The 21,187-nt window shown below is 37.7% G+C and overlaps 1 protein-coding gene across 1 annotated transcript in view; it reads left to right on the top strand.

The window, feature by feature from the left end:
* Positions 1-20,388, top strand: part of SLC7A11 (solute carrier family 7 member 11) — an 87,227-nt gene extending 66,839 nt beyond the window's left edge. Inside the window, exons 10-12 of the mRNA XM_070769104.1 lie at positions 1,473-1,622; positions 3,088-3,265; positions 12,632-20,388. Coding sequence (XP_070625205.1) covers positions 1,473-1,622; positions 3,088-3,265; positions 12,632-12,699 — 396 coding nt within the window. The 3' untranslated portion in view covers positions 12,700-20,388. The remainder of the gene's footprint in view (positions 1-1,472; positions 1,623-3,087; positions 3,266-12,631) is intronic.
* The last annotated feature ends 799 nt before the right edge of the window (positions 20,389-21,187 follow it).

Consider the following 21,187-nt stretch of genomic DNA (forward strand, 5'->3'; position numbering starts at 1 on the left):
CCAGGGGATCTTCCCAACGCAGGGATTGAACCCAGGTCTCCCACATTGTAGGCGGATTCTTTACCATCTGAGCCATCAGAGAAGTTCAAGAACACTGGAGTGGGTAGCCTATCCCTTCTCCAGGGGATCTTCCTCACCCAGGAATGGAACCGGGGTCTCCTGCATTGTAGGCAAATTCTTTATCAGTTCTGATGCACTTTTGATGCTTTGGAGCAATAACCAAATCACTTCTCTTTCACCTTTGTAAAAATTTGTGAAATGGAAGGGAAATGATTACCTGGGCTTTTGTCAATGACTTAGAGCCTCAGCAGAAAATGGTATAGAGTAAAAAGTCCCAATTCTATTGAAAGTGGAGCTAAAAGCTACAGTCCCCAAATATCCAGATGTCTCATCAGAGGCCCCATATGATGAAATGCATACAAATTTATAGAAAAAGTCGATGAAATCCTAGACACTGCAGTGATTTTGTGCTTAAAAGTGAGACTTTTGAGGGCAGCCTAAAGGGAAAAAAATAAAAGCACCACAATTTAAACTTGAGCTGTAGGATTCTTTAAGCAGAGAAAAGTATTTGCAAAATGTGGGATACAGAAGACTGTGGAAGGTGTGCAAGTCCGCAAATCCTCATTGGCAATGTTATATTCCTTTTTATTTACTATTTTGTAACATTTTTCTCTGGTGGAATCTGCTGTCAGGACCACCATAGAATGCATTGATACACCTTTTTTTTTTTTTTCTCTCCATGAATTTCATTTGTTTCAAAATGTCTCCTTGAAATTTCTTTGTCAATATGTTTACTCTCTGTGTGGCATCTGGATGTTTACGTCACTTTGGGAACAGAATGTATTTATTCTGTGAAGAGGGTTTTTTCCCCTTTAAGCTTCTGCTATCAGTCATGCCGTCCTTGGTATGTGCAGCTGGAGAGACTTGCTATGCTGATCTCTGCGCTTCATTCTTTTCTGTGGTCTTGAGGGTCATACGTGGCAGGCACATGGGGAAAGGAAGTGTGGGGGAAAGAAAGGTCATGTTTTGCATTCAGGAGACCACACAGTCACCCCGTGGCTGTCTCTCCTGTGTGTGCACAGCCAGGAGCTCACCAGACACCATTCACAGAGCTTTCTGTAAATGTTTGTATTGGATGCGCTTCTAATTTTTATTGTTAGTTATTAACCATCGCTGCCCTCTGGATCTTTAAATTTTGAGTTATTGAGTGTCCTGTGTTTTACTCTTGGAAAACACATTCTCTTAATGAAAAACAATGAAAAATAACACATCAATGTATGTGTGTATGTAGGAGTAAAGAGTAAGATATAGCTAGGAGGGTAGTGGAGTATAGATTTTAATCATGATGCTAGTTAATCAGTAGAAATAGTCATTTGGAAAATACAATAATATTGTGTAGTGATGTTATTGCTTGTCATCATGTTTGTTCCCTTTTAACTCACTGAGTGTGATTTTTCTCTTCCTTCCCCCAGCACCCTTTGACAATGATAATGCTCTTCTCTGGAGACCTCTACAGTCTTCTGAATTTCCTCAGTTTTGCCAGGTGGCTTTTTATTGGGCTGGCAGTTGCTGGGCTGATTTATCTTCGATACAAACGCCCAGATATGCATCGTCCTTTCAAGGTAACCTCAGCAATCTTCATGGGTTTACATAAATCTTCCTCCTAATATCTGGTCCTCTCTCTGTCATAACTTGATGATGAGGAGCTTGGGCAGAGGGCAGAATCCTCTAAAATAAAACGTTTAACTCTTGCAGGTAATGCCTTCATATGGGATTTATTTTAGTTTGGAAAAATTGTTGATTAGTTTGTTTGTGATGTACTGAGCTTTGTATGTCGCACTTTTGAAAAGGAGTATTAACATTAAATGGTCGTTACATTGATTTTTCATCAATGTGCCTAATCTGATACATTCAAAGTATAGACTACTCTTTTATGCTGAATAGTTGTGGACAATCATGCGGAGAAAGAGTGAGGCAGATACATATGGAATCATCACTAATTAATACTCTAAAAAGGAATTATTGTCATTTAATAACTAAATCATGTCTGACTCTTTGTGATCCCATGGACTGTAGCCCGCCAGGCTCCTCTGTCCATGGGATTTTCCAGGCAAGAATACTGGAGTGGGATGCCATTTCCTTCTCCAGAGGGTCTTCCAAACCAAGGATCAAAACTGCTTCTCTTGCATCTCCTGCATTGGCAGGCCAATTATTTAGCACTAGCACTACTAGGGAAGCCTCCAAAAAGGATGCTGCTTTTCAAAAAAGGCATTTTGAGTATTCTTGAATGTTATGACTTGTTACATTGCCCCTTTTCCGCATCATGCACTCCAGAAGTAATAAAGATGTAAAATACATACAAAAGTGAAGATGTCTGAATTTACCACTTAATAGAATGTCCATTTACCATAACGAAGCATTTCCTTTTGGGAAGGCTGATGAACATGCTTCTCATCTCCTTCAGCCTTGAATGTTCATGGTTTGATTTGAACTCACTATGTATTTGCTTTTGAGAAATAACACAGATACTGTTGTCCATCATGTTGTCAGAATTTGTTTCTAATTATATTCATTACCTAATGCCGGTGACATCTTTATTAGTGGTTGAATAGGAGTTGGCCTATTTTATCCCTGTCAGTTCGTATTGTGAATCTCCAACAGAAAATCAATATGCACTGAAAGGCTTTAACATGTAACAAGCAGCCTGTGCTCTTGGCTCTACATTAAAGTGGATTCTAATCATAATTATCAAAGAAGCAATCTTTTACAATCAGAAACGTAAATCATAATGGTACTTAACTAGTAAAATAATTCAAACAGAGCATCTCTAATGAAACACACTTATTTATCCTTAGATTTTGTTCTACCCAAAGATTTATTTTTAATTTAAAGGAGTGTTTTTAAATCAGTATCTGCTCTGTGCCCTAGTCAAGAGATTTTCATAGAAAGGTAAGTAGGATGGTGCCTGTCACCTGGTTGCATGATCAAAGTGTATCACCTGATCACATGACTGCAATGCTCAACTTGAATCTACCTTCTGTCTCTCAAGCCACGTTTGAAGTGGTTTTCTTTTTTGCTATGTTCCAGGTGCCGCTGTTCATCCCAGCTTTGTTTTCCTTCACGTGTCTCTTCATGGTTGCCCTTTCCCTTTACTCAGACCCATTTAGTACAGGGATTGGCTTCATCATCACTCTGACTGGGATTCCTGCCTACTATCTCTTTATTATATGGGACAAGAAACCCAAGTGGTTCCGAAGAATGTCAGGTAAGACTTTTAAGCAGTTTTAGGACCTTTGAGAGACTGTGTTGTAGAAAGCCCATCTCTGTGTACATATATGATACACACCTTAAAGTCTGAAAATACCACTTGGGAAACTGCTAGTTTGAATATATTAATGCATTCTAGAAAAGGCAGGAAGGATATTTAGGGTAGAGTCACTGAATCCTTTGAGGGTATTTAGTTTGATTTTCTTTAATCACTTCTTAGGAGAACCAGTTTTTGCATAGAATTTTTATCAGCAGTACTATAAACAACCTAATTGTTCTACTGAATCCCTCACTTACCTAATTGTTTTTATCCTGGGCTGAATGCAGTTTATTGATTCTATATGATAACACACTACTTAATGAGTGGTGTGAGATTTGGTGGGGGGTCAGGTAGAGTCTGAAAAGTTCTCAAGTATCATGGTTTCTTTTATTATAACACTGCCCAACTCGTGAATCATGGAGAATCACAGGAACAGCAAGAATGATCAAGAAAAGAAGAGCAGTTGACAATTATTGAGTGATTTTTTGTGTTAACATATATATATATATATATATATATATATATATATATATTACCATATTTAATCCTTATATCAACTTTCTGAGCTAGAAAAATTTATCCATATTTTATAGATTTTGAGTTATAGTATGGAAGAATCCATATAACTTGTTCCAAGTCATGAAGATATTAAGTAGAAGACCTAGAATTCCAACTTGGGCAGATTTGTACTTTACAAAAGTCATCCTGATGATAGGGACAATGAGGATGGAATAGAGAGCATGAGTCTGAAGACATTCTCAAGAGTAGTGATTAGTGGTTATCACAGTAATCCTGACTGAACTGAGAAAAGTCTGAATACAGGTGATGTTGGCAGGGTCCAGAGGAAAATGAAAGATATTAAAGATGAAAAATCAACAGAGCTTGGTGACCAGGTGTGTTGAGGGAGGAGAAAATACAGTAAATCAGTAGGTAGGAAGAGGACTTAGGAATAGCCTCTGCCAAAAGCCATCAAAAGCCTAACCCTCTGTCAGGGGCTGGGAGATTCTCTCTTATATCATCATCTCTTTCATTCCTCCACAAGATCCATGTGTGAATTTGTTGATTTCTATACCCAGGTAGGACAACCAGAATGCAGGAAGATGTAGCATTTTTTTTTTTTAATTTATTTCTTTTTGACTGAAGGATAATTGCTTTACAATATTGTATTGGTTTCTGCCATACACCAACAGGAATCAGTCATGTATATTAGGTACATACATGTCCTCTTCCTCTTGAACCTCCCTTCCACCTCTCATCTCTTCCCACCCCTCTAGGTTGTTACAGAGTCCTAGTTTGAGTTCTCTGAATCACACAGCAAATTCTTTCTGGCCATTTATCTTACATATGGTAGTGTGTATGTTTGGAGAAGGCAATGGCACCCCACTCCAGTACTCTTGCCTGGAAAATCCCATGGATGGAGGAACCTGGAAGGCCGCAGTCCATGGAGTCGCTGAGGGTCGGACATGACTAAGCGACTTCACTTTCGCTTTTCACTTCCATGCATTGGAGAAGGAAATGGCAACCCACTCCAGTGTTCTTGCCTGGAGAATCTTAGGGACAGGGCATCCTGGTGGGCTGCCATCTATGGGGTCGCACAGAGTCGGACACGACTGAAGTGACTCAGCAGCAGCAGCAGCAGTGTATATGTTTCCATGTTATTAAGCTGCGATTTGAAGCCATAGCTTCTGGACTTCAAATTCATGCTCTTTTTATACTGGGTGCCTGGGGGAAGAGAGAAAGAAGTAAAAATATATCCAGAGGAGCAAATGTGTTCTTGCTGGTGAGTTTAGAAATCCTCTTTTGTTCTTCTCATTCATTTTAATTTACTTACTTTACCATCATTAATTTTTTAAAGTCTAGTGAAAAGTTCAGGGAGAGTTCTGGTAAAATTATTAATAAATAATGTCAATGTTACTAAATATAAAAAAACAAACAACTTTATGTACATTTTGCATCTCTACTGTGCTGTACAAACTCATTTAGAAGCTAGTCCTTTAACATAGACTTAAGCTACTGCCTTTTATTAGCTTGGTATTTGATATCATTAGACCTTATACTACTATTTATACCTGCATTTTGTTTCCTAGCTAGCAACATTCTTCCCCAAAGAAGTGTTACGGTAAAAGTTAGGTTCTTCAATGCTAACAGGGCAACACTGTTTGCCTAGCAGTGTATTTAATCCTTGTTTCTTGTCAGATCACACTAGTTTTCTGTAGAATAGCTTTGGTAAAGTTTTCTCTGCTGTAGACAGTAAATATAGAGCTTTTTCTAAAAAAAAAAAAATCCAAGTCTTGTTACACAATATTTACCATTAGGATTGCTCATTATTAATTTTCAGAGTAGATGAGTATTTACCACTGGGAGGTCTTTGTCCATTGCAGAATAACTAGCTAAAGACAATTAAAATCCCTGAACACATGGAAAACCTTGCGAATTTTAGGAAGAGCAGGTTGCCTTAGAGTTGAACAATGAGAGAGATTACATGAGAGAAGGAGTTCCTTTTACTTCCCCTATTGAATAAACATTTTGTCCCTCCTGTTTGTAGTCAGCCAACGCTAACAAAGCTTTCCTTCTGCTAACATGTGCATATTTTCTTTCATTTCTTTGCTGGTGCATATTAACTACTGATTTTCCTGCTTGCTCCTTTGATGTTTTTCCGTGCTCATGTAATTTTGAAGTTTTCTGTTATTTTTCTGTCTCAAATAGCGTTTTGAACATCTCCAAGGACTCTAAATGTAGTGTTAGCCATTTGTGAAAGTAGCAGTAGTAGTAGTAGTCCCATAATGGTTATTTGGTTCTCAACAACGCCATTGAGTCTTACCAGGGAGCGTGGCAAATCTGCCTCTAAACTGCGATCATTGTAACCCTTTATCTTTATAGCTGCCTTGAAAGTGAGTCTGCAAAAAGCAACAATCCTCCGTAATTTTGTTTGATTTTCCTCTTAGGCAGCATTCTTGTAGTAAAATAAAGAAAGTTCATAATATTTATTGCAACTGTAGCAAGTATTTTCCTAGCCTTTGGCCAAAACAAATCACACACACAGACAACACAGCAGAGTCTGAACCACTGTCTCACCTCCTCTCCCGACTGTTTCTGTTTGGGGCGAGAGAAACTCAGTGTGAACTCAGAGGCCAGAGAGCCTCTGCTTGGTGCCCTGTGTACAGATTTAACATCAGATTGTTCTGTTGGGGAACATTCTTTAGCCTTGATACCATATTTTCACCCAAATATACATGAACAGATTAGCCCTGTGAAATGATAGTTTATCAAAACCCATCTTACCGAGGATGCTTCCATTAAAAAAAAAAAAAAAAAAAAAAAGAGGTCGCCAGAACAACGTTCAGAAAACAGGGAGGTAGACTGCTGAGTTCAGATAGCCAGGGAACTGCAGACCCGGAGGAGCTGAGTTTCAGAGACTTGATGAATTTCTGTGGCCACAGGATGCCAGTATTGAACCACGTTTCATTTGACAGCGTTCCTGGGATGAGAAGAAAAAAACGTGCTCTTAAGGGAACAGTCGGATGTGCAGAGAGCTTTTTTCCGCCATCTGTGACGGAGTGTTTAATTCTTCTGGATCTTTATTTATTTATTTACAGAGGCACGAGCTTCTCACCCAAGGAAAAAGGAGCAGATACCCCACCGATGTAGTGAAATTCATGGAGCTAGCTAGAGCCAGCAAAGCCCAGCCAGGCTTCCCCGCAGCCCTTTTACTTGGCTGCCTCTCTTTATCAGTCAAACCTCATCCCAGCTGAGACTGAATGGGATGACTGGAAGCTGATGCTTCTGGCTCCGGGCATGATGTGGAGGACAGCTGTATTTAAACAGAATCTTGAGTTATAGAGGATCACACTGGGCAGCACCAGCAGAGTGACTGTAGTCCGTTGTGGTGGACAGTGATTTTGCAAAATCAGAGTCCTGAGAGCATAGTCTGCATACAGTGTGTCGTGATAGTTTGTTTATGGTATTTCACTGAAAGCTGCTGCATGCATTTGACAGACTCCTCGTGAAACCTGCAGTGCAAGCTTTTCAATGAGTTTAAGCTTGTCTAGATTTCTCAGGAGGTCAAACCATCTTCACTGTAAGGGTGAAATGTAGCCAGGCCTGTGAAAGGGTTTTGAAGGCTTTTCAAAAAAACGTAAATACTGTTATTCTTATTATGATTTCTGGGAAAGCTTGGTTTTGTGCCAATACTTCAGTAGGCTTATTCACATTTGGCTGTAGCTCCTGTGCTTGTACCAGGCATGATTGGGTAAATCAGATTTGCAGGGTCAGAAGTTGTTTCATCTGATTTCAAAAACAATTTCTGAACATGAAAGGCAAAGCTAAAAATCCTACAATTGCTGTTTGGCTTTACATAACTAAGAATATCAAATGCAGACTCAGTAGCTCAACTTTATTTAAAGAAATATTGTGGGACTGATTTATCCCGAAAGCCAAAGACCTTATATGGGTAGGGATGCAGTTGGAGGCCACTGGCCTGCAGCTTTCCTGGACAATCAACAAGTTTTTGTTGCCTGTGTTTCTGGTAACTTATCCAAGAAATCATTGCCTAGACCAATATCAAGGATCTTTTTCCCTATGTTTTCTTCTAGGAATTTTATGTTTTCAGATCTTAGGTTTAAATCTTGGATCTATGTTAAGTCAATCTTTGTGAGCGGTATTAGGTATAAGTTAAGTTTTATATTACTTATTCATTTATTTTTTTGGCGTGTATATATATAGTTTTCCCAAATACATTTATTGAAGAAACTGTCCGTTCTCTTGGCCTTCTTGTCAAAAATTAGTTGGCTGTATACATGGGAGTTTATGTATGGACTCTTCATTCAGTTCCACTGATCTGTAGGCCTGTTTTTATGACAACACCATACTCTTTTGATTGCTCTATTTATAATATAGCTTGATATATAATCAAGTATTATAATGTGTCCAGCTTTCTCCTGATCTTTTAGGATTACTTTGTGGTTCTAAGCAAATTTTAGGATAGTTTTTTTTTTTTTTTTTTTTTCTTCTGTGAAAAATATCAGTGGAATTGTGATTGAGATTGCATTGAATCTTTAGATCACTTGGGGTTATGTGGACATTTCCCCAGTATGACCTCCTCTCAACCTAGAAACACAGGGTATCTTTCCATTGGTTTGTCTTCTTCAATTTCTTTCATTAGTCTTGTAGTTTTTAGTGTATAGATCTTTCACCTCCTTGGTTTTATCTATTCCTAGTTGTTTTAATTTTTGATACTGTTGTCAGTGAGATTGCTTTCTAATTTCTCTTTCAGATAATTCATTGTTAATGTATAGAAATGCAACTGATTTCTATGTGTTGGTATTATATCCAGCAATTTTACTGCAATTCATTTATTAGTTCCAACAGCTTTTTACTGGTCTTTGGGGTTTCCTATATATAAGATCATGTTGTCTATGAACAGAGATTATTTTACTTCTTTGTTTTTGACATGGATGCCTTTTATTATTTTTTTTTTTTCTGCCTAATTGCTCTGGCTGCTTCTGCTGCTAAGTTGCTTCAGTCGTGTTCGACTCTGCGACCCCATAGACGGCAGCCCACCAGGCTCCCCTGTCCTTGGGATTCTCCAGGCAAGAATACTGGAGTGGGTTGCCATTTCCGTCTCCAATGCATGAAAGTGAACAGTGAAAGTGAAGTTGCTCAGCTGTGTCTGACTCCTAGCGACCCCATGAACTGCAGCCTACCAGGCTCCTCCATCCATGGGATTTCCCAGGCAAGAGCACTGGGTTGCAATTGCCTTCTCTGAATTGCTCTGGCTAGAACTTTCATTACTATATTGAATGCATCCTTACATTCCAGAGATAAATCCCCCTTGATCTTGGTGAATGATCCATTTAATGTGTTGTTGAATTTGGATTGCTAATATTTTGTTGAGAAGTTTTACATCTGTATTCACCAGAAATATTTGTCTGTAATGTTCTTTTCTTCGGGGTCTTTGTCTGTACTTAGTTTCAGGGTAATTGTTCTCAGTCACTCTCTTTGCATAGTGTCTCTTTGCAATCCTTTGGACTGTAGCTCTCCAGGCTCTTCCGAACATGGAATTCTTCAGAAAGAATGCTGGAATGAGCTGTCATTTTCTCTTCCAAGGGATCTTCCCTGACCCAGGGTTCAAACCTGCATCTCTTACATTGCAGACAGATTCTTTACCACTGAGCCATCAGGGAAGCCCATCATGGCAATGCTGGCTTCATAAAATGTTTGGAAGTGTTCCCTCTTCTTCATATTTTCATATATTTTCATGTTATTGATTTGTGTATTTTTGTTTCAGCTTAAAGAACTCCTAATAGGATTTCTTATAGGGAATGTCTGATGGCTACAAATTCCCTCAGCTTTTGTTGGTCTGGGAAAGTCTTTATCTCTCCTTCATTTCTTCATGATTGCTTTTCTGGGTAAAGTATTCTTGGTGGTAGTTTTTTTTTTTCCTCTGAGTATTTTGGATATATAATCCCATTCTGTCCTGGGATCCCAATCCCAATCTCTGTAAGATTTCTGCTGATAAATTTGCTGATAGTCATATCAAGATTCGTTCATATGTGATGATTCTTTCTTGTCTTGCTGCTTTCAAGATTTTCTTTGTGTCCTTGATTTTTGAGAGTTTCACTACAATGCATCCAATAAAGATCTCTTTGGGTTGAATCTGTTTGGGAATCTTTGAACTTCTCATACCAATACTATGGCCATATCTCTCCCCAGATTTGAAAGTTTTCCCCATTATATTTTTAAATAAATTTTTTGTATCTTTCTCCTTCTCTTCTTCTGGGATTCCCAAAATATGGATATTCTTTCTTTAGATCATGTTCCACAGTTGATATAGGCTTGCTTCTTTTTTATTTTGATTTCTTTATTCTCCTCTGACTAGGTAACACCAAGAGATCTGTCTTGAAGCCTACAGATTCTTTTGAGCCTACCTGTTGAAGCTATCACATTTTTCCTTTCATGTATTTTATTCTCCAGAGTTTCTTGATTTTTTAAATGATTTCTATTTGTTACATTCCTCATTCTCTTCATGTACTATTCCTGAGTTCATTCACTTGTCTGTATTCTCTTGTATATCACTTGGCTTCTTTCAAATCATTATTTTCAGTTTTTTTTTGTTTTTTTTTTTTCAGTTTGGTCACAGACCTCCATTTACTTGGGGTCAGTTACTGGAGTAGTATTGCATTATTTTGGTGGTGTCGTATTTCCTTCATATTTTTGATGGGTTTGTGCTGATGTTTATGCCTTTGAGGTGAAGTCATCTCTTCTGGCCTTTTCAGACTGGCTTCAGTAGGGAAAGCCTTTCCCCCGGAGGTAGCTATGAGAGCACTTGCTGGGTGAGATGCAGTGTCTTTGGTTCCCGAGGAGGCACAGTGATTCAGACTCCATGCTACTGCACTGGCTGACCTTGGCCGGAATAGGGGGTCTTTTATGCCTAAGGCTACAGAGGACAGGCAGCAGATGGGGCTATTAGTATCTTCGGAGTCTGAGGTTGCTCTTTGCCTATGGGAGAGGTCTAGTTGAGGAGACCCCTCTTGGTGCCTGGTCTGATGTGCTGACTCTCAGAGCTAGGGGTCATAGGACCAGGCACTCGTGGAACTACTACAGTGCCAGGGTCCTGGAGCATAGGCACAGTTGCGGTGGGCATGGCACAGGTGTGTAGGGTGTCGACATGTGTGCGTAGCCTGTGGAACTGGTCCTTGGGTTTCACAGGCTCTCTGCTGCGACTTGTGATGAGGGGAGGGAATATGGCGGTGACAAGGGCCTTGGGGTGACAAGGTGCACTGGTGGCTTGGGCTCAGAAGGCAGAATGCAGTAGTGGTACAGCCTTGGAGTGGTAGGTTGAAGTCTCCAGTCTGCCCGCACCCCTCCCCACCATGCAGAACACTCACAGGATAGAGTGGTACAGCCCCAGTAGTTGTTGGCTAGAGCTCTGTGTTGAGACTCTGGGGAACTGGGCACAGGGCAGTGGTAGCAAGGCCCTGGCAGTGGCAGTTCAGAGCCTCAAGCTGGGATGGGAGGTTCAGGGCAGTGGTAGCCTGGTCCCAGCCTTGATGAGTCAGAGCCCTGACTTGAAACCTGATGGGTAGCCCTCCTGGTAGTGATGGTTCAAGAGCCTCAACCTGGGATAGGGGTGAAGCTCAGGGTACAGGCAGCCTAGTCCCAGCAATGATGGATCTGAGTCTTAACCCCCACTACCTGCCAAGGCAGGGCTCAGGCCAGGAAGGTTGCCTTGGTAATGGTGGAGCAAAGCTTGGGACTGGGGTGGGCAAAGAACAGTGGCGGCTCTGGTCTCATATGGGGAGGTGTGCTGTGGTACCAATCTGTGAGAGTGGGGCATGGCAACAACTGGGCCCCTTGAGGGTAGGTCTCACTTTGGCAACAGCTCCAGCCTCTGGGAGTAGATCCAGAGCCCAGAGCCTTGATGCTACAGACTGCTCCATCAGCTAGGGTCAGCATCACTGAAGACTGAGACCCTTGTACCCAAAGCTGCTAACACCCATGATGGTGAGGCTTGCTGTGGTCCTTCTGCTCTCCTCCTCATGTGGTGACCTTCCTCTGAAAGGATTCCTTCTGGTGCCTAGCAGTTCCCTCCAGGGAAATGGGATAATGGGGGCAAAAAGCTCCCTTTATTTTCCCATGTGGCCATCCTTGATTTTTGAGCTCGCCATGCTTTTTGCTACTGCTTCTTTATTGTCTAGAGCTTTGCCTGAGCTGTTTTCTTCCATTTGTAGCTGTTTATTGTTCTTGGTTTTCTTTTTTTGTTTGCTTGGTTTAGGGGGAGAAGATAAGCATCCCTGCCCTCTGTCTTGCTGATGTCATTCCCAGGTCCCTCATTCTATTGATGAAGCAAATGAGGCCCTACCTAGGAGATAATATGTTTTGCTCAATAACATACTACAAGTTGAGACTGGAAATTATATTCTGATTCTTCTGATTTTGCTGCAGAATTGGATGTACTCTCGTAGGTGCAAAAACAACAAACCAATTTTAGACTCAAGATGAAGTGTAGTTTTGAACATTTATTTATACCTTGGTCCGATTGTCTCAAAAGATTCTCAGCCTCCTGGTTCATGAATAAAAGTCTTTATCTGAACACAAAATATTAATGTACTCTTGCTGAGAAGCCATCATAGGAAGTTACAGAGGTGACAAGTAAATTAATTGAACATGATAGGATTCTAATGAAATAAATATTTCTTGAAAGTGCTCTATGAAATAGGTGGTTGTGGGTTTTCAATATTCAACCCCAGATAACTTGCATTTTGTTGTTTGTATGCATTTCTGACATCCATGCATTTTAAATTTGTCTTCTTTATTTCTTTGTAGACATTATAACCAGAACATTACAAATAATACTGGAAGTTGTGCCAGAAGAAGATTGTCATAAATTATGAATTAATGCATTTGAAATCTTGGCATTCAATCCTTGGCTTTGTTTCTGTCCAAAGGCTGAAACAAACAAACAAAAAAATGGATCTTCACTCCATTTTATGAAAATCCAGAGGATTGCAACTATGGGGATGGATGAAAGGAATTGGTTATTTCTATTTAATTTTCCAGTGTTTTCAAAGTGGTTACTAAGAAATTTAGTTACTATTACTCCATGTAGTTCTAGAAAGCTGATATGTAGATATACCATAAGTTCGTATGATCATTGAGTTCCCTATACCTACCTGTTGAGGTTAGGGGAAAAGACTGTAGAATGTACAATTCTAGTCATCTTTGTCTGTAAGATATCTTATGGCTAAGAACCTTCAAACTGAAGACTGAGATGTTTTCTGCATATAAGGGTTTTGTAAAAACAATTTTTATGTACTGTAGATGACTGTACTGTGAAAATTGTTTCTACTCTTTTGGGTAAAGAAAAGTGTGTGCCATCGTTATGGACAGTGGAAAGAAATTTATTTTACGTGGGCATAGCACTGCTTCCCATAGATACCAACTTAGATATCATTCATGTTTTAATGGATTGTATCCAGAGCATTTTGAACAAAGAACAGAGAGGGTATGCCTAATTTTAATGAATCCATTAAAGAAGAGCTTCTAGGGGTTATTGTTTAGGAGGCAAATCCAGGAATTATGTTTAAGCAAAAAATATTCTTGAGAATATTGTTAGGATTTTTTTATTCATTCATTATCAGGAAGCTCCATGGATACATGCCATTTTGTTTTCATGGTAGCCTAATTGATCAGGAGAGGATGTAGCACCTTTCTCAGAGTAAAGCAATAGTCAGTTTGGTATTAAATTCTCTTAAGCACAGTCATGTGTTTCACTAATAATTTACTCTTTGATAAATTTATCTAAATATGTGCATTTTAAATCTTCAAGTTAACAATATCAACAGAAGACAGAAATCACCAAGAGAGAAAATGTCCAAAATATATTGCCCAGATCTATAGATCTGTATACATTGTTAGTGATTCTGAATAATATTTTAGTTTCATAGCTGTTTTTACACGGTGATGAATTTTGACAGTTTGTACATTTTCTCTTTGGGCAAAACTGTCCAGATCAATTAGGAAAAGACATATGCAGGAGGCTTGGGTTCAGTCCCTGGGTTGGGAAGGTCCCCTGAAGAAGGAAACAGAAACCCACTCCAGTAGTCTTGCCTGGGAAATCCCACAGACAGAGGAGCCTGGCAGGCTACAGTCCATGGGGTCTCAAAGAGTTGGACGTGACAACATGCACGCATGCTAAGGAAGAAATGTCACCGCTAAATAAGATTTACAATTGATGTTTCTAAAAAATTTTCCATTTCTGCATTTAGGATTGGTCAGTAATCTCTTCACCTTAATTATCATTCAACTTGTGAAAGAGATAACTAATAAGAAATTCACTCAAAGAAACTGCATGCAGTGTATATATTCAGGCAGGTATTATTATGCCAGGTTTAGAAAACATTGGGGAATTTTCAAATAAGAATAATATAATGAAATTTCTTAACTCTTACTCAAGTCTTGGATTGAATAGTCACAGCCAGAATATTTTTCATTCTTTAATTTTTGTCCATGTGAAAAAAAGAATTTTTGGAAAAATTATACTGATTAAAATTAGTAACGGATATTGGGTTCATAGACAGTTGATAATTTGAGGCAATTACAATTCATTAACTTTCAGTTTATTAATTTCAATTTCAAAATTTGATTAATTAAATTTCAATTTAATATATATCTGAGATTGAAATTTTTTTGCCCAAACCTAGTGTTTGGGTCTTTAAATGAATTTACAAAAATTCCTTCCTTTTCTCTTACCATGGGTTCTTAAAACTGGATGTGAAATTTATACTTCTTTTACCCATTTGTCTATGTCTCTTCCCACTAAATAGTTGCTAAAAGTAAAAACAAATTTCTTGTATACTATTTTTTCTAGTCTAGGCCCATATAATCTAAACCAGAAAACTCTTCTGGAATTTTTTTTCCCCCCAATGGAAAAAAATAATGGTGAAGCATCATGGAGAAGTTTGTATACTTCTGGATTATTCCTGAGGTTAATGTGCTTATATCAACAGTGACAGATAGGTCTCCTCATTTTATTTTTTCTTTAGTTTTGGTTCTAGTTTCTCTTTTAAAGGACTTCCCTGGTGGCTCAGATGGTAAAGCGTCTGCCTATAATGCCAGAGACCCAGGATCGATCCCTGGGTTGGGACAAGATCCTCTGGAGAAGGAAATGGCAACCCACTCCAGTACTCTTGCCTGGAGAATGCCATGGATGGAGGAGCCTGGTAGGCTACCATCCATGGGGTCACAAAGAGTTGGACACAACTGAGTGACTTCACTTTCACTTTCTCTTTTAAATATATCATTATACAAATTGACTAGATTACACATTATTTTCATCATTTTAAAAAATGATTTTATCATTGTTAAATTTCTAATTGTAATGCCATTTTAATGAGATGGAAAGTCAGCAATTTTTTTAAAGTGATGATTAATTTGTATTTCTACTTATTCTTAAGATACATCATGACAAGACACAGACCTTCTGTAATCATTCATTTAATATTCACAACATTTATTCGTAATGGTTTTATGTCAAGCAGATTCTAGTTTGAAAACTCTCCTACACACTTTTTTGTATATGTGTATTTTTATACTAAATAATTTTTTCTCATATCTTTAGGAAAAATTTTCTCATATATATATTTTATATATTGAACTTTTGCATGTGATATATTTGTACCAATGTACATTTTCAAATGTTTAGATACATTTTATCAGTTTATTATAATGCAAAAAGTGTAAGTAGCCAGTATAGTTTACAACAACTAATATAACATTTTCAAATGTTCTGCTTTTTTGGAACATAGATTCTCAAGTGTTTAATTATGAATTAAATGGACCTAGTAATGACTTCCAAAGCTCAAGCACTCTGATAGATGAAATGGAATGACTCTCCTCACACAATTATGAATATTTCAGTAAAAGTTTTTGACCCCCATTAAAAAATATTGGATTATTTTTCTGAGATTTTTTTCTTCTGTGTAATGAAGAAAACTGACCGTTATAAATGGTGTCTTGGTCAGCTAGAAATAAACTCCCTTCTTGTCTTTCATTAGGAGATTAAAGATTTGTCTTAGAAAAGATGGCCAAACATAAACAGTAGATTGTTATATACATATAACAATATGTATACACACATTTGCATATGTAAAATATATACATATTTGCATACATTACTTGTACTGTATCTATCCCATTTGTGTGGTGCAAAATTAGGGCAGAGTATTAGGTTACATTAGCAGCTCATGAGAGTTTCTCTAACACTAAGATAATATATGTTGAAGGAAGTTTCTAGACTGTTTTGTGTGTCTGGTACAATTGTTTCCCCATTGCTATTTGATATATCAACAAATGGTTAACATGAGTAAAATTACATAACTCAATAGAATTCCATGTTGAACTGAATCAGTCTTCAGGAAACTCATTATCTCTAGTATTTGAGATGTATGTAATGCTAACTGAAAAAGGGCGTACCTTTGACCTGTAGCTGGTTTCTTACAGTCAAGGAATGGGTTATGAAAAGATAGAAGCTGATAGAGAGTAGCAGGAAATGAAAGGTAGTATGTGATTGGAGGTAGCAATACTTTGGTCTAACATTATGCAATATAGTCAGAGAAATTTGTAAAAATTAACTGCTGTACACAAATACCCCTAAAAGCTAATGAAATGTAAGGTTCAGTGCCTGTCACTTAGACATGCCTTTGTTAGGGTCCTGTATCTCATTTTGCATTAAGAATTTTGTATTACTTTTCTTGAAGAAGATTGGCAAAATTATATATTTATTTCTGGCCCTACAAAATCTGCATCTGTCCCTGTGAGAGAGAACAAAGGATTCTCACTCCTTTTTCCACTAGAAATAAGCATGGGATATTTGTTGGATATATTTTTTAAGGAATATAGTTGTGAGTTAATTAAATTATCTCTTTGTAACTATAGAGTGGCTTTCTCCTAATACATATTATATGTAGTATATAAGGAGAGAGTTGCACTTTTGACATTTTATGTGTCAATTCTGAATGATAGGAAAACAATGAATGAGATTTTAATTGTAGCTCTTTTTCTTAGTTTGGAAAGAAATATGGAGATATTTGAGATTTGAATGCGGATGAGTCAAGAAATTTGATTTTAGTTAAACCCTGCTTCATTTTACCCTGTGTAATATGCTGTATGTTGGTATTGATCATGTTTACAGAGCTACATTTCCTAACTTTCCTAACCATTCAAAGTCAGGAATCAAAGCATGTCATTGTGTAACTGACGAGAAGCTCACGGTGGATGCAAATTAGAGTAGATAATGAGTCATTTTGACAGCTTCTGTTTACATTATTTATGTATAAAATAATTATTAGGGCTTCCCTGGTGGCTCAGCAATAAAGAATCTATCTGCCATGCAGGAGATGTGGGTTTGATCCCTGGGTCAGGCAATTCCCCTGGAGGAGGGCCTGGCAACCCACTCCAGTATTCTTGCTGGGAAAATCCCATGGACAGAGTTTATTACCTATAAATGTATTTTAGGTTAATTTTCTGATAAACTATTTTTAACATATCTCAATATATATATTACCTAAAAGTGTAACCTCTAGGTATTATTAGTACTGTACTTAAGAAGATATTTTAATAGCCAATTTTGAGAGATAATCCTTTCTTCTTTCTGTTGCATTTAGAAATTAGCTGGCATCTAAAAATAAATGCTTGATCTATTTTTAGATCTGATACAAATTCACAAAGGTGTTCATTATGGTCTCACAGAAAGTTCATCAATTTTCCATATGTTGTGAGATATTGTCACCTCATCAGGATAAGTGATATTTTTGAAGCATTTCTCTGTTCCTTTTAGTTAATCAGCGATTCTTTTTATTTTTCGTTTTTTTTGACAAGTTATTTTCAAAATAAGAGTGAGCCTTAATTTACTTTTACACAATTACTTGATATTCTTAGCATGAAGCTACCACTTTGGTTAGTTGTGGGTACTTAGGAGTCCCGGCAACCTTCTCTTTGTTACCATTGGCTTTAAAATATTGGTGGAGGATGGTTACAATCTCCAGATAGCTATCTGTTACCTGTGTGTGTTTTGGCTACTTGGACCAAGGGTACATTTATAGTATCAATAACTGCCTTAACAGTTTTATAGATAACGATCTCTCAAGAAAGAGAAACTGTGGAACATTAGATGTCTGGGAGCCCATACAGATGGATGCACTGGTTTGAAAGTGAGCATACGTTTTTCCCTCAACAGATACACTACTGATTTTATTTTTGAAAGTATGACTTTCAAGTGAATTAATTTTCTTGGTTAGAAGATTTGCTTCCTGAGTCCTAACAAGGACTCTTGTTACCTCTTGTTGAAGCCTCTAAAGGGCATGTTGAAAGCTAGAGAGAGAGACAAAAAAAAGACCAATGCACAGTTATTTATCTCATTTGCAGTAGTGACTGTATTTGAGTACTTTGTGCAACAGGGTATTTTGCACAGAATCTTGTGGGAAAACAGTTTAGGCCTTTGGATGTCACAGCTGTGTAGCTGGTTGGGTTTGAGAGGCCTGACTTAAATGAGGATTGTGAAGTTGGACTCAGCTTATTTCTACTGATTAGCATCTTTCTGTGCACACTTGGAAACACATTCACAGTGCACTAGAGGGTGATGCAGTACGGTTCCCTGGTTTGAGTTTGAACTGTCTTATTTTAAAGGATTTCTGAATTATTTTTTCCCTTACATTCCTCCTTCATTCCAAATCTTCACTCACTGACTAATGGACTATAAAGTAAAAATACTTTGGAAAAGTAAAACACAGATTGTTTCAAATGAATGTATGATTATAATAGAATAGAAATTATCTACATTAAACTACTGTGTATGTCAATTACTTCAAACACTACCACACAGCACTTTTTAATTGCTCTGGAAGCATATAACTATGGTTTTCACACAAACCACAAGAACCCTTCAAAGATTTTAAGTGGTCTAGAATTATTTCTTCTTTGTTTTTTAAAGTCTGGGATTATTTCGATCCTCTTTTTGGAGAAATGTTTTATCTAATGGTTTTCCCTTGTGAATGTTATTACTACTGTTATAAATCTAGAACTAAACTATTGATGCTTATATCTTGAAAACAGGGTTCATCTTTTGACAATATCCATGTTCTAAGAATGGCATATCACTCTATTCTTGCTTATTGTGAACACAGGCATTTGCCCCAAATTTTTATCTTTTTGTAGATGGATTATAGCACTATAGTAATGAATTTTCAGTGGTACCTCTCAGTATTTGGGGAACTTTGCAAACATAAGCATTGAATGTTTTGTATTAAAAACAAAACAAAACAAAAACATTGCTTATTACCATGTAATGCAGTGTCTTCTCTTAGGGTGGACAAACGTGGTGTAGAATTGTTTAACTGATACTACATGTTGATTACCTGCAGTTTTATAATAAATACAAGTCACAAAGAGGAAAATCAAAGGACTTCTTGTACTGGATGCTTTGAGAACTTAATTTTTCCTAGTTTGCTATCAAAGTTTTGATGCTGGGCTTTGTTGTGCTTGGGTTTTAGTTTTCATAGACGGTAGCAATGCACTGGTAGAGATGGTTTTTACTTATTGACTCAGAATTCATTTCATTTTGAATCTTTCATGTTGTCTTTTGTATATATATAACTGTATCGACCCTATGAAAAATGGGTTTAGTGAATTTTTTGTTCAGATTTGACCTGGTAACAATAATTTCTTTTTCAACTATCAAGGGACAGAAAATATCCATATGTATTGGTATGTTCATTAACATATTATTAGGTACTATATGTGAATGTATTTAAATGTCTTTCATAGTCTCTGGCAAGAACCAGTAATTTGCACCAAGGGAATCAATTTAGCCCAGTGGGAAAAGAGTTCGGTTACCCTGGAGGGCTGTGTCGGCAGCTGTCTCTTTGATCTGGCTTAGATTGTAATGAATAGACCAGCCAGCCAGCCTAATCCATTAACTTGGGTCTGGAATGCATTCCCCAAGACCTTGGAATGTTTCTCTGATTGGAAGAGGGAGGGAGGTGGGGTTGGCCTGATGCTCTCAAGTAGAAGAACGAGAAGTCGAGAAGTCGGGCGGAGGGAGAGAGCCTCACCATTCTCACTGGTCCTCATCTGCGGCAGTGTTTCTGCCTCTTAGCATTGTGATTGTGAACCTTGGCAAATGGGACTGTGTGTATTTTATACACATTTTACACAGTATCCATTGATAAATTCTTACGGTGCAAAATTCCTTTTCTGCATCTGTATTCCAAGACAATAGAAGTACTAAGATATTTATGAAAATTCAAATGATGCAAAGGGACTTTCATTTGTGGAGTGTGCAGTGCTTCTTAGGATTCTCTGGCACTGATACCTATACCAGCATGTGATATGTGAAATAAAATGGATTTTTCTACAGCTTAATGATTGCCCTCTGGGGAGAGTTCTGGTACAGCAATCACACTACCAGATGGTGTTTATGGGCTATTTGTGTAAGTGGTAAGATACTATGAAATAAGTGTGCATTCATCTGGTGGAAACTCTTGATGCATGTGTTTTCTTGTGGAATAAATTTTGGTGCAATATGATGTTAGTGTTGCATTGCATTTATTTCAGTTGTATTTATGTACATGTATGCCTGTCATGCTTCTGGTTCAAACTTTGAATACGTATTTTTGTACATATTTTTAGTAGAAAATACTTTAAATGGAAATTAAATAAACATTTGATAGTTTACCAAAAAAATTTATGCTGTGTTTTTATTTAGCATACATTTTTTAGTGTACATTCCATTAAATTGAAGGTTTTGGTTTTAATGATTGGATTTTTCACTAATTATGTAAATTTGTTGGAGTGTCTCACTTAAAAACAATTTCCTATACTAAACCCTGAAAGTGGTGGTGAATTCAGCAACACTGTAGACATTCTTCCTCATGGCCTACATTCATCTGTCCTTTGCCCTGAAATATCTAGCAACTTCTCTCTTCCATTTTTGCCTGTCCTAGTTCGGTCCTCTTATTTCTTGTGTCTTAACAAATGTCTTATGTCCTATCTATCTCTAATTCAGCCTCACGTGTTTTCCCCAGGATGTTCTTTCTAAAACACAGCGATGATAAAAATCCTCCATAGTTTCACATTTATTAACTTTTTTTCCTGGGTGGGTAAAACCCATACTTCTGTATAGCATGCAGTATTTTCCATAATTTGCCACATTTCTTTCTCCAGCTGCAAATGGCCACCTCCATATTCTCTCCCACAATATTGAATGCCTTTTTAGTAGTCTAACAAAGAAAAAGATACCATCATTTCATCTGACATAGTTGAAACAATGTAGGGATTCTGCAGATACCTACAGGAATTATATTATCCTCCCCCATTGATGTTCTA

Source organism: Bos indicus, chromosome 17 (genome assembly GCF_029378745.1).
Source record: "Bos indicus isolate NIAB-ARS_2022 breed Sahiwal x Tharparkar chromosome 17, NIAB-ARS_B.indTharparkar_mat_pri_1.0, whole genome shotgun sequence".
Lineage (NCBI taxonomy): Eukaryota > Metazoa > Chordata > Mammalia > Artiodactyla > Bovidae > Bos > Bos indicus.